Source organism: Dermacentor andersoni, chromosome 4 (assembly GCF_023375885.2).
Source record: "Dermacentor andersoni chromosome 4, qqDerAnde1_hic_scaffold, whole genome shotgun sequence".
NCBI classification, from domain to species: domain Eukaryota; kingdom Metazoa; phylum Arthropoda; class Arachnida; order Ixodida; family Ixodidae; genus Dermacentor; species Dermacentor andersoni.
The window spans coordinates 66,360,237-66,374,245 of record NC_092817.1 but is presented as its reverse complement, the minus strand read 5'-3'; the positions used below and the strand labels follow the sequence as shown (position 1 = coordinate 66,374,245).

The following is a 14,009-nucleotide window of genomic DNA, read 5'->3' as shown; positions in this document are numbered from 1 at the left end:
GGCCTCGCGCTAGGGAGTGGGTAACCTCGTTGAGGTTGGGGAGGTGCGGATGGACGGCGCCTGCATGAGCCGGGAACCAGACGAGTGTAACCTGATGGTCGGTTGAGCGGGGTGCTTGTTGCAAGATGCGCAAGGCTTGGTGTGAAATACGGCCGTTGATATAGTTGATAACGGCGGAGCGGGAATCAGAGACGATGGTATGGCATGTTAGGTCCAGTGTGGCTAGCGCGATGGCCACTTCTTCAGCTTCCTCAGCGTGTGGGGTTACTAGGCTGATAGCATGGTGGAGAGAGCCTCCACGCGTGGTGACGGCTGCAAAGCGGGTACCGTGGGGATATTCGGCGGCGTCGACGAAACTCACACCGTCGTGGCGAGTAAGGGATTTGGTGAGAACCGTGGCACGTGCTGTGCGACGTGCGTGGTTGTATTCGGGGTGCATGTTTCTGGGGATAGGGTCGGCGTGAATCCAAGCTCGTATGGTGGAGGGGATCTGGTGCTTATGGCCGTGTTGGTGGTGGTAGGTGATGCCGTGCGAGGTGAGGATATGGCGACCCGTCGCTGTGAGAGTGAGTCTCTCCAGCTGAGAACGACGTTGGGCCTCGATGAGCTCGTCCAGTGTGTTATGGACGCCTAGTTGAAGGAGGAGGTCAGTGCTGGTGCAACCGGGGAGGCCGAGGGCTTGTTTATAGACACCGCGTAGGAGGATGTTGAGCTTGGTTTGTTCAGCCTTGTACCAGTTTAGATACGCAGCAACGTAGGTGATGTGGCAAATTACGAATGACTGGATTAATCGGAGCAGATTCTCCTCTTTCATACCCCCACGGCGGTTGGAGACCCGCTTCAAAAGTCTCATGGTGTTGGCTGTATTCATCTTGATTTTGGCAAGGGCCATGCCATTCGCTCCGTTCGCCTCTATGAGCAAGCCGAGCACACGGATATTGGTGACGAGGGGTATGGGGCTGCCATCCGTGAGATGAAGCGCAATGTCTTCGTAATGGCGTTTAGCGGTGGAGTATTTTGGACGGCGGCCACGGAGAGTAGGCCTGTAGAGGAGGAGTTCGGACTTCGCTGGGGAGCAGCGAAGCCCCGTGCCTTGGATATAGGTCTCGACTGTTTCGATGGCAGATTGTAGTGCCGTCTCTATTTCGCCGTCACTGCCTTGGTGGGCCCAGATGGTTATATCGTCAGCGTATATGGTGTGGGTGACACCGTCCACTTGCTGCAACTCCTTGGCAAGACCGATCATGACAAGATTAAAAAGCATTGGGGAGATAACGGAGCCCTGGGGGGTTCCCGCGCTGCCCAAAGTCTGGGCGTCGGAGAGGAGATCCCCCACCGAAAGGAAGGCCGTGCGATTAGAGAGAAAGTTTCTGACGTAATTATAAGCGCGCGCACCGATATTAAGGCGTGAGATGCGGTCAAGAATGGTGGAATGGGCTATGCTGTCAAAGGCTTTCTCGAGGTCGAGGCCGAGTATAGCTTTAGTAGTACGTGTTCTACCTTCTAGTATATGGTGCTTAAGTTGTAGCATGACGTCTTGGGTCGACAGGTGGGCCCGGAAGCCAATGATAGAGTGAGGATACGCTGCAGTGTCTTCCAGATGGGTGTTAATTCGCGTGAGGAAGGCATGCTCCATAACCTTTCCCACACATGAGGTAAGTGAGATGGGGCGAAGATGATCGAGGCTAGAAGGTTTGCCAGGTTTGGGAATAAGGATGACCTTTGCTGTTTTCCAGGCCGGCGGAATGGCACCATTACGCCAGCAGTCATTGATATAATCTGTCAGGTGGGTGACGGAGGCATCATCCAGATTACGGAGGGCTTTGTTAGTGATCCCATCGGGGCCAGGGGCAGAGCGGCTGTTTAATTTATGCAGGGCGGCTTGGATCTCCGCGACACTAAAGTCTTCATCCAGTGGGGGGTTGGGGGCCCCGGTGTAGGAGCCATGAGGTTGCCCTGGGCCCACGGGGAGATACTTGTTGGTGAGGTAGTCTAAGACTTGGGCGCGGCCCTGTTTCTTCGTTTCTGTATAGAGAAGTTTAGTGAGGCGTTCTTGTTGGGAAGAGCGGGTGGCTTGACTATCGAGGAGGTGTCTGAGAAGCTTCCAAGAAGAGGGACAGTGGATCTGTCCGTCAGCAGTATTGCACAGTTCAGTCCACTGCTGACGGCTCAGAGTGAGGCAATGGGCTTCGATTTCCTTATTGAGGAGAGCTATTTTAGCGCGGAGGCGCCTGTTGAGACGTTGCCCCTTCCAGCGGGATAGGATGGATGTTTTAGCCGCGAGGAGATGGGCCAGTCTACTGTCCATGCGCTCGACGGGGGCATCGGTGGTAACGGTGTGCGTGGCTGCTTTGGTATCGGAGTGGAGATTTCGTGTCCATGCATCAATGTCCGCTATGCGTTCCGCGTGCTGGTCAGCGGATCGATGCTTGCGAAATGCATCCCAGTCAACCCAAGTGAACTCACGGGGTTTGGCGGTAACTGCAGCTATCCGAGGGATAAGTATGGCAATGATGGAATGGTCACTACCGAGATCATGTTGTGTGTTGCTCCATTGGGCGTTGGTGACGTTCTTGGTAAATGTCAGGTCGGGGGTCGTGTCGCGGGAAGTGGAACTACCGAGGCGTGTGGGGAAGGTGGGGTCTGTAATGAAAGTGAGGCCGAGGTCTTGGGAGTCTTTCCAGAGGTATTGAGCAGCCTTCGTCGAGTAGCCATATCCCCATACCGTGTGGGGGAGATTGAAGTCTCCACCGATAACGAGGGGGTTGGTGCCAGCTACGTTAAGGGCCTTCTTGAAGAGGGTGAGAAAACGGCTTCGAACTTTGGCAGAGGGATGGCTGTACACGTAAAGGAGAAAAATACTTTCCTTACGTCTCCTGGTGGGGATAAGTTCAACGAGAAGGTGTTCGATGTTTCGGTCGTGGAGATTGTGTTCAATGGCGGTAATTCTCTTGTGGACGAAAGTGCAGAGGCGGCGAGAAGCATGTGGCGGGATGAAAGGTTGGTAACCTGGGAGGGTGACCGAATCGATATGGGTTTCCTGAATCATGATGACGTCCGGTTGCCGGGTGAGGGTACGAAGGTGTTGACGGATGACTGGCTGTTTGCGGAGATAGCCTCGGCAGTTCCACTGCCAGATAAGTGTATCTCTGTTAGTGTGGGCCATGATGAGGATTGAGGGATGCCGTCATGGGCAGTGCCGGGGTTTCGAGGGCAGGGGGAGCGGGCATGGGGAGAGTTTGTAAGTGGGCTTCAATGTTTGTGACGCGCTGTGCCAGGGCGAGAACGGCGTGTTGCGTGGATTCGACTGCGTTCTGGAGTGTGTTCATCGTGCTTTGAAGTGAGACTAGCATGTCCTTAACCTCTGAGCGTACTTGGCCCGTGGCTCCCTCTTGGAGGGCCCGCTTTTTGGGGGCTGGTGTCAGTGGAGCGTCGTGGCTAGAGGAGTGGGACGCTTCGGCGGGTGGTGTAGGAGCGGGGGCCTTGGATTGTTTAAGATCGTGAACCTCTTGCGAGAGCTTGTGGATTAGGTCGCGCATAATGGCATTTTCTTTTTTGAGGTGGGCTATTTCTGCGTTATCATTGGTGTTCATGGACTGTGGAGAAGGTGTGGTGCGACCCTCTCGCGAGGCGCCCTTAAGGGCTTCTGCGAAGCTCACCTTGTTAGTAGGAGACTTGGCGGGTGGGGTAGAGGTAGATCTGGATCGGGAACGGCGCTGTCTCGAACGTGAAGGGGTACGGGAACAATGTTGCCTCGAGCGTGATGGAGACCGGGATCTGGAGCGGGGCTTGGAGATCAAGGGCGGGAAGTCGCTTTCTTGAAGAGTGGCTTGCATTGCAGCTCTGCGTTCCCCAATGCGCTTGCGAATAACGTACGGTGTCTTGTAGCGAGCCGTACACGATTTGTCCGCTGTAAGATGAGCGCCGCCGCACAGTGAGCACTTGGGGTTACACGTGTGATCGGGAGGTGGGTTGCGGACTCCGCAACCTCGGCAGATCTTGTTATTGGGAAAAGGGCAGACATCCATGCGGTGTCCGAGGCGGCCGCATTGGTAGCAAATTTCTATTTGCTTGCGGAATAATGAGCATGGGATTAAGGTAGCTCCGTACCGGACCAGATATGGCACGTCGGGGCCACTGAAGGCGATAACAACGCTGGTTGTATTTCCAATGCATTTTGCGGCTAGTGCGAGGGGGTTGCGGGTATTGACTATATTGGCGTTGATTTGCTGTGGGGTATCAGAGAGGGGGATTCCGCGAATGACTCCCTTCGTGGTGTCTTCGGCGGCCGTCTCATACGCGTTAACATCGTGCGTGACCCCATTGACTTGAATGGATTTTATGCAGACATACCGGTCGGCGTTCTGCAGACTTGGCGTACTGACAACGACAATGTTTTGTTGAGTGTTGGGGAACACGGTGTCTTGTTGAATATCTGCTGGGCTGAGCTGTGCGGCTTGGAGAACGGCTGTAGTCACGGTAGGACCACCAATTTTGGCGATGTTGAGGGCACCCTTGGGGCGAATTATAATCTTGATTTGGTTGGAAGGTAGCGGAGGCATGCGTCCAGCCTTGAGAACTTGTGCTTTGACTGGGGGCCTGGTCTTGGAGCGAGAACAAGTGCTTGAGGTTTGGGTGGGGTCAGTTTGGGGTGAAGAGTCGTCCCTCAGCTTCGCCGGTTGGCGAAGGCGAGTTGTTCGCCAGCCCGTCTCGGCGGCCACTTCGAGCTCCATGCTCGTTGCTGGGGCAGAGAAACTTGATCGGCGTTACGGAGCTCGCTCGAGTGCGCGCCATGCATCCGGTGCGCCTGGCGTGCACGCGCGGCGGCGGCGTGGGCGATTCACAAAAATGTTCGCAGCACAGGAAAATGTCCGTAGCACAGGGAAATGGAGTGTCCCACCTGAAAATGAGGCATCTACGGAGTCTTGGTATCTTCACGGATCGACTGGTGTAAAAATTGGGCCACAATTCGCAAGAAAATGCTGCAGAATCATTTCACGAACACGGAGCCGACACGAGCACGTCTACACTCCTCGGCGATCGCAGCGCCTCCTCCGACATGTTCTTCTTGGACAGAAAATTTCAAAACTCTTGCAGAAGTTGTGTATGCCAAAGGTCTTAGGATCCTCAGTACCCGGACTTTAAAGATGCCACTACTAATGCATCTGCTGGCTTGTTTAAAGTGAGTTCTATATTCCATGGCACCCATAACAAATAGATGAAGCGGAAATGTTGGGGGATAGATGAATAACATTCTCGAAGAATGGTAAGTGAATGTGGCACTGATAGAGCAGAAAAAAATGGATTAAGAGCCAGTTGTGATTGCAGCGGAAGAAATAGATGTGGGAAGTTTTCATAGAGCTAGAATGATCGCCAATAACTCTGCCTGAAATATTGGTGATAAGTCGGGCAGTCGAAGAGAGAGAGACCAATTTAATGATAGTGAAACAATGTCCACTCCTGCCTTCTCTTCACTGACAGAAGCATTTGTACCTGCTGTGGTTGTTTAGTGGCTATGGCGTGGGGCTGCTAAGCACGAGGTCGCGGGATCAAATCCTGGCCATGGCGGTTGCATTTCAATGGGAGGGAAATGTCAAAACACCCTTGTACTTAGATTTAGGTGCACTTTAAAGAACCACAGGTGGCTTAAGTTCCCGGAGTCCCCCACTATGGCATGGCTCATAATCAAATCGTGGTTTTGGCACGTAAAACCCCATAATTTTTTTTTTTACCCTGTTCCCCGTGTGTAAGGTAGCAAACTGATTGGTTATTTCATTGACCTTCCTGCCTTTCCTTTCTCAATCTTACCATCTCAAATATAATTCTTGCTTTCCCGTGTCTCCATGCATAAAACATGCTCTTATTCTTGAACTCTTACTTAAGTATGAGCATAACAGAAGTGTTTGTGGCAGTATGTCATTTCATGTGCTTCTGTATCCTTGCGCATTTTGTCCTACAGTTTGGAACTACTTGTTTGCCTTACAGCCCATCACCATTCACCTCACCTACGCCATGACAACGAAAAACGGTTTTGGTTTGACGTCAGTGAAGTATCTCCACAGGAGAAAATTCTAAAGGCGGAACTCAACATCTACAGAGACGCTGCAGCCAGTAGTTTGCCAGTGGACCACGCATGCACGCTTGAGATCAGCGTACTTAGGCATGGGATCAAAATTGAGTATGTAGCAAGTTCTAATTCCTTTACATGCAAAAAAAAAAAAAAAAAATTAGCCAGAATAACATGTTGAGTGTATCTATCTACATGCGAGAAATGTCTCTGGTTTCATCAAGTCGTCATCAACAAACAAGTTTCTTACGCCATATTTCACTCATCTTTGGAATGCTGGTACTAATGCCAATTTTTAATTATTTGCCCATGAAATTGTTTTTAAAAATCAGTGGCGTACTATCATTCTTTTCTTTGCAAGCCTTCCTGTTGTGCTTTGGGACATAAGTTTTAGGGCAAACTATTTAATAGCATAATTTGGTGCTGGTATCTCAAAATTGGTTCTAGTATCGGGATGTCTTCATCTGGGCTTTATTTCCACTGCTGCAATATGTGCTGTAATTATAAAAATGTTAGCTAGCAAGACTTTGTCAGCTAGCTGAATTTTTTATGTTGTCTATAGGTCACTACAAGATAAATGATTCAAAGGAAATTTTGTCGTGCCTATTGCCTGGGTAGATGCTACATCATGCACACCATGAAACCTTTGTTGAAAATGGTACACTTACCAGTTTTGTTATTGTCATAGTTGCATCTTGCCTTGTTTAGACTCTCATTACCACTACATTATTTTCTAGCTTTATAAGTAGTGTTAAAAATTTTGTACTTGTATATTGCGTATCTCTGTACTAGTTGGTGTTGCTAGCTGCTTTTTACAGAAGGCACTGTGGGCTTTAGTCTAGTTTCTTTTCATAATTTGTGTGGCAATGAAAAGCTGTTGATTGAATTATTGATTGATTGATTAATTAATTGATTGTGCCATTTTTTTTTTGTGCAGAGACGTTGTACTCCAACACGTGGACAATATTACAATAGATGAAAAGACTCATGGGTGGCTTACCTTTAACGTCACTGACCCATTTCTGACTTGGGTAGCATTTCCTAATGAGAACATGGGTCTCTTTTTGCAAACTCATTGCAGAACATCAGGTGAGTACCTTAATACAGGTTTTGACATGTTGTTGTTATGTACATTTCATTGAGCCTGCTGCTGAATGCAGTCCGAGTTTCTGAACAGCTTAACTATAGTCACTATTTACGTTGTTAATATGAGTCCCTCGAATTAATGCCTACTATTTATGAAAGTTGCTGAAGAGCAACAAACTGGCAGCCGAACTGAGAACCTAAGAGAATTGCCAAATTGTAACACAATGTTATTTGAAAGTTAGTTGGACTTCAAAATTTAGCTGTATTACTTGGTGTTTTTAAATTTGTGTTGGTGCCTGGTGCAGTGAGTAAATTTGTAGGCTGACATCTCTACATCTCTGCCATTATCAGTCCTGAATTTTTGAAGCCATGAAGGCCAACTTCGATAATGAACCGATTTGACTGTTCATTCTGATGCTTTTGTGGCTCTTCAAAGTTTTTTACAAGGTCCATTAAAAATTGTATCAACGGTGTCCTACAGCATTCATGCAGCTCCCCTCTCAACTAGGGCGACTGCGAAAATTTCTTGAAGTTGATGGATCTCAATGAGTTGAGTGCCATATGTTCTCCTGGACACTTTGGTTGTGTGTTGAAGACAGTGCTTCTGCTATACCACTGCACCATTAGCAGCAAAGTCTTTACTTGATTACATGTGTGCAAAACCAGACCAGTAATTTCTTTAGGCCTTTGAAAAATTGGAGATGCAATCAGAGCCATGAAAGCCCTGCTGCTTTACTTACACCAGTTGGGGCTTACAGTTTTTTCTTTACCTTGATAGCTCGGCTTGATTCATTTGGAGATTTCCTGTTTGTTATTTCCTTTTTAAATCTTTTTTGTCATCTTCAAGTAATTTTCATCATCTCATCTGAAGTAGCAAGTCCTGCATCGAATAGGGCTAACATAATCAGCTTTTATTACACTCTTACTCAAGACATTGAAACTGAGAGTCGTTGAGCTTTTCTTCACATCATATTTTAACTCGCCCATTCAGAATCTCAAACATAATTTCTACCAGTGCTGGGTTCTAGGTTCATCACTTTAGGGACTACTATGTATGGTGTTTGGGGTCATCTGATAATATGGCTGAAAGTATCGGTTCGAGACTAAGGAAAGCCAAGGTGCTGAGGCCCCTAGTGACACAGGCAAGCACACGAGCAAGCAGACAAGCAAACAGATGAGCAAACAGATGAACAAACAGATGAGCAAACAGATGAGCAGACAACAAATGGGAGTAGAGCAGAAGTTTATTGGTGTGCAGTTGATTATGTACATTCTTCGATGTCATAGCAGTTAGTGTTGATGGTGACTTACACATGTACTGTGGTAGTTATGGCACTGGTTTTGAAACGGAAAATGGACAGCATCGTCACTTTCAGCAGATTCTGACCGACTCAGCCAGCAGGCTGTATAGCCATTGCTCCAGTGTGGTGTTGCAGCATGCAAAAGTGGAAGTATTCCTCAGAATGATCAGTTGAGAATATAGCCACTGGGAACCTTGTGCTTGCGGGCTGTGAAATGAACATAAGAGCAGCAGTGCTAGGTGCCAGCTTTTTGCAAAGTTGTGAAACAACTGCAACAACTGTTGTGCATAATGTCCTGGACTCTTTGTACGAATAGTAATTGTGGCCAATTTACCCGCTGGTGTAGAGGTTTCGGCAGCAGTGCGACCTTCATAGAGCAAGTCTATTTAGCTGAGCACATTGCCTCATGATGTCACTAGCACTCCTGTTCCAAAAACATGCATGTTTGACATTATCACTGATGTATTTCAGAGTTGCTAGTTCACTTTCATTTCTATGATTTTTCTTTCTTTTGCTTACCTAAAATTCTTCTGTTTCTATACAAAATATGTGATGTGTCTTATACATAACAGGAGGTGCAAAAAAAGCATCCTGAACCTGTCCCGTTTTGTTCTTGTCCATGTCATTCTTGCATGGTTCCTTAAGACAAAAGAGTTCTTTTTGTGGATAAAAAAGCTGCCAGAGTTCTTGTTTAAATAGAAGACAAACTAAATTATGTGCAGGCCACAATATGCACCCCCACGAGTTGCACCCGCATGATCTGGGCCTAGTAGGGTCAGGGGGCCGCAGTGACCTGCAACCATTCATGGTGGCCTTCCTGCGTGATGGGGGCCCTGGCCGTCGTCGCCATCGTGTTCCTCGAGCTACCCGCAAGCGCCATAGTGCTGACGTCAGCTACCCTGACCGTCATCAAAAGAACCCATACTTTGGTATACCCTTACTTCAGGTCATCTCTGGGAAAGCTCTGTTGCCCCAACAGTGTAGTTTTCACACGCACCCTACACTTCCATCCACTATAATGGAAACTATATGACTGACACAGAATTTTGTCTGGCTAATAAGAGAGTTTCATGAGAAGTTCTACATAATAGAATTGGTTTCTTATGTCTTGGAGTGGTCTGTGAGCTGGACGCCATATTTCCAAGTACTTTAATCAATGTTGCTTAATTTTTGTTGCAAAGGTAGGAGCCTGTAAATTTGGCAGCCATAGCTCACTCAATCTGTGTTTGACATATGGTCTTGTCATAATCGAGCGTGAAATCTACTGCAACAGCCAGTGCTTAAAAATTTCCTGAGTATTTTATTTGTTACCCTGAAGTAGTGTTGCTATCATCATGTTGTTCTCATTTTGTTTCTCACTTGTCTTTTTGCTCTAGTACAGTCTCAATCAGAACTAACTAGTCCAACTTTTCATTCCTACTATGGTGTTGGCCAGTTCAGCTTTATACATTTCTTGTCTTACATGTTCGATTTTTGGGTTTAAATGGGCATGAAGAAAATAGTCAAAGCTTGGCAACTGCATCTGCCTGCATGCTTTTGTTGAATTGCTGTGATCTTGCTGTGATCTTGCTGTGACCTCTCTTTGCCTTCTGAAAGATTGAGGCTGTTCATTGAATTATTGGCTTAGGCTGTTAATTTCCAGAGGGGCCATGAAGTGACTTAGCGACCTTGCGTTTTATGCTTCTAGAGTGCAGCAGCACTGAGCTTCCCCTGGGTGATAGCAGCGCAGTAGCATTGCACTTTGCTGGTAGCTTCTGTACTCTCTTGAGCTCTTTATCTACTGATGGCCTGAGATAGTGTGCCACTTTCCTTAAGTGTTTGAAATAGTTATACACTAGGCAAATTACGCACTGGGATTGGGGTTGGTCTTACCATAGAATTGAACGTTGACACCACAATAGCTGGGGATTAACTTCAGGAAGTCTGTGACCTGCTGCAAGTTGAAGCTTCTGTCATCTATACATGGCAACAAACGAGGTGCAGTGGCCACTGCACGGAGGCATTACCGGCTGGTCAAATCACAGAAGTATGTCTTAGGCTGCTTCTAGTGGCCTGCATTAGCTGTTGTTGGGAAGTAGGTTACGTGGTGACTTAGTTTGTCCCAGCACTTCGGAGCTGACAGTTTAAAAAAAAATTGTTTTAATTGTAAACAGCATAATTTGGATGAGTTATTCAAATATAGCATTGTTCCAGTCAATTATATACATGGTGGTGGTGAGCAGATGAGAAGCCAGTGGATAGAGGTGCAACAGTGTGTGTAATAAGGAGGCACAGAACTTTCTCGTGGCAAGGACTTATGAGAAGCAGTTCTGGTGCTGTGTTCACTGGTTGTGGCTGGTGACAGCGATGGTTGATGGTTCTCAGATAACTTCTGATGCTTTCTTGCTCATGTTGAAATTGCCGAAGTTGTTTTAAGGACTGGCTAGGCAGGGCAGGCTGGGCTTCGAGTCACACTCGTTCATGTGTTGATTTTTGTGTAGCAGCAGATCAATATTAAGTTGCATTCAACAGGTACAGGCAGAGACATGGGTGCTGGGTGAAGGGGATAGTATAACAGGGCACTATGATGGGCGAGTTGGTTCATAGCTAAAGAAGTTATTGTGACGCAATGTAAAATAACATACAGAAGAAAAAAGGAGATGACAGAATGAACGCCACTGATGCTCTTTCTGTCAAATGGCTCATTTGAGCGATTTCACATTCACCATTTCGTGCACACTGCGAGTTCACAAAATTATGCCTCGAGAACTTTGCTGGCACTAAGAGAGAGAGAGAGAGAAAGGAAAAATAAGTCCAGATAAAAAATTTTTTACCTATAATTTGACAATATGATGATAAGCACATTCTTGTATGTTCTCTGCTGTAAATAGAACACAGACTCTTCGGGACACTGGCCACCTTACAACACTGGCTTAGCTGTGCCAAAGCACCCAATGGGCATACTGTTGATCCTGAAACGTTGATTCCTACCATAAAATGCCACGGAAGCGCCCAGTTTCGCACAAGCACCCAGTATTAACATTTCCAAAACTTCAGAATTCTGAAAATTATATGTTAAGTGCGATATATAACTATATAAGTGGAAAGGGAAAGACCGATGGGGTTGAAGATAATGGAGAGTGACAATAAGCAGTCCTTGAAAGAAAACCCAGTGGTTGCAGGGCTTTTGTGACACATCTTAATAAAGCATGTATGTAGCCGCTGTTCCCACATTTATTGTGCAATCGTCTAGCCGCACGATGCACTCTTACACTTTCGCCAAGAAGATCGAAGTCGTCAAGCGGCACCACGTGTGGGAAAATAATTTTAGCTGCACCTCTCTGCATTTAAGGATAGACAGAAAAAGAATCCGCGAGTGGGACTCCCAAGTATGACGCTCTAAAGCACCTCAACTACTAAAGGGAACCTCTGGAAGCCTTTTTGTGCCAAGACATACTGAACTTCGTGTCGACAGCTTGGGCTGGTATGTCTGAAGAGTTGGTTGCGCAATCCTTCGAGGGGTGTGGGATCAGTGTCGCGTTGGACGCCAGTGAGGATGGGCACTTGCATAACCGACTTAAGGCACCAGAGAGTCCATGGTCTGTTGAAGTTGCGCGAGTGTCAGCGACAAATGCATTGACCTTCTATTCTGCACCGACTCGGAAGAGTTGTTCACTGGGTTCAGTGACGATGAGTAGGCGCTAGTGCACCCCATCATTTACCATTTGAAAATAAACATGCAATCTTTGATTCCGTAGCCACCATAGCCCTGCCTCTTAAGTTTTTTGTTGGCCGCCATCTTGGTTTTTACTGCTTCGACCGGACAAGTGGCCATATCTAGATTAACCAACTTTTCAGTAAAAGTGGAGTAAGCGCTTCCGCAGTATTTTACGGTAAAACGTTGATTCTAGGTGACAGAAAGAGCACCACTGGTGCTTTTTATATCATTTTTTTTCTGTTATCTGTTATTTTACATTGTGTCACAGTGCCTTTGTTAGGGATGGTATAACAAGTACTGCTACCAGCAGCTCATGTTGAGACTAAGCAGTAGTGTCTTGCTGCTTCAGTTGCATGGCATCATCACTTCAATATGTAATCCCCCATCCACACAAGGTGGCAGTACTCTCAGCAGCATTGCTGTGAGGAAGCCAGACCAAAATTGAATGCTTCAGTGTTAATTCTTGTGGCAGTGAAGGGTGTTGGGCTCATCAGTCATTGCCCACATTGTGATTTGATCAGCTGTCACATCGGTGAGAAGCCTCAGCAGTGGCCTGAACTTTGGGAACAGTATTGCCGCTGGAGCAGCAAATGGATAATAATGGTGTGGTGCTTAAGCTGTCATTGTACTCCTGAAAACGTTTTCCCACACATTCTTCCTCATCATAGCATTATATTGTAATCTCAAAATGATGAGCTGGAACCTTAAAACAATAGAAACCTGTTCTTAGATGGTGGCCTGATGTGTGGTCATTTGCCCGGCCCATTTGCAAACTACTTTCATGGAGCCAGCTTTTTTTTTTTTTCATTATGTAATTTTTGTTTTGCTTTCTGTTCTATTCAAGACACACGACCACCTGGACGAAGGAACAGCTGCCAGAAGCGAGACTTGTTTGTCAGCTTTAAAGATCTTGGGTGGCAGGTAAGTTGATTAATGTGCCCCAGTATATGTAGGAATGTTGTTAACAAGCAAATATTCAGTCACTTCTGTAGCTTGTATGTAAGTGGCATGCTGAGCGCCGTTTGTGTGGCCACAGCATGAACAATACTAATTGCTTGAACAGCTGTCGCACTGCTTTGATTGTTAGTGCCATACCTACTGATGTGGGATGGTTTGTTGATGCTTCCTTAGCACTCTTGATCTCTTGTCCTCAACCTGTGCTGGTTGGTGTATTGTTGCAAAGCAGAGCACAAGGATATCAGCTGTGCTTATTTATCACCTTATTGATAATTGGAACTTTCTGCTTGGTACAGTTCAGGCTGCATATAATGTAAGCCACCAGAGTCGCAAATGTCCGCACCATCAACAGTACCACTCTGTGACCAAAGCAGCATTTTTCAAAGGCTGCACACGAGTATAACATGTAGACCAAGCAGCAGCGTGTCTCTGAGAATTGTGAACACAAAAAGAAGTGTGCCATAACCACGCCCATAGGCCAGGGAAGCATGCGACTGGGATGTTAGCATCTTGCTAAATTTACGTACATTAAAACGTTAACTTATGAGGACTTGCAGTCTTCGCATAAAGCACACAAATGATTATGCAGACTTCTCACGGCACTGCCACCAGTTCCACGGAACCAATGTAGAACGGTGACCGAAGTTCCACACACCGTACGATTCTTCAAATTGATCCGCATGTGCGATTTCAAAAACATGGCGACTGCAGACCGAGTTGCTGCCATTCAAGTGTTGCACGTGCCACCTGTGACCTCACTGTCATTGAGTTGGCACCAAAGCACCTTTAATTTGTTTGCTGACTTCCAATGAGGCAGAGTCAGTTAGGCCTAGCTGGCAGTGGTGTCGCACGCCATGCTGTCGCAGAAAGGTTGCCTTATATATGTTCGTACCTTTAGGCA

At 46.9% G+C, this 14,009-nt stretch overlaps 1 protein-coding gene across 2 annotated transcripts in view; it reads left to right on the top strand.

Moving 5' to 3' along the window:
- The window catches only part of gbb (glass bottom boat), a 28,114-nt gene that overhangs the window by 3,766 nt on the left and 10,339 nt on the right, over positions 1 to 14,009 (top strand). For both annotated transcript variants that reach the window (XM_055073878.2, XM_050183113.3), the window contains exons 2-5: positions 5,986 to 6,178; positions 7,005 to 7,156; positions 9,177 to 9,383; positions 12,996 to 13,072. In XM_055073878.2, the coding sequence (XP_054929853.2) occupies positions 5,986 to 6,178; positions 7,005 to 7,156; positions 9,177 to 9,383; positions 12,996 to 13,072 (629 nt within the window). The remainder of the gene's footprint in view (positions 1 to 5,985; positions 6,179 to 7,004; positions 7,157 to 9,176; positions 9,384 to 12,995; positions 13,073 to 14,009) is intronic.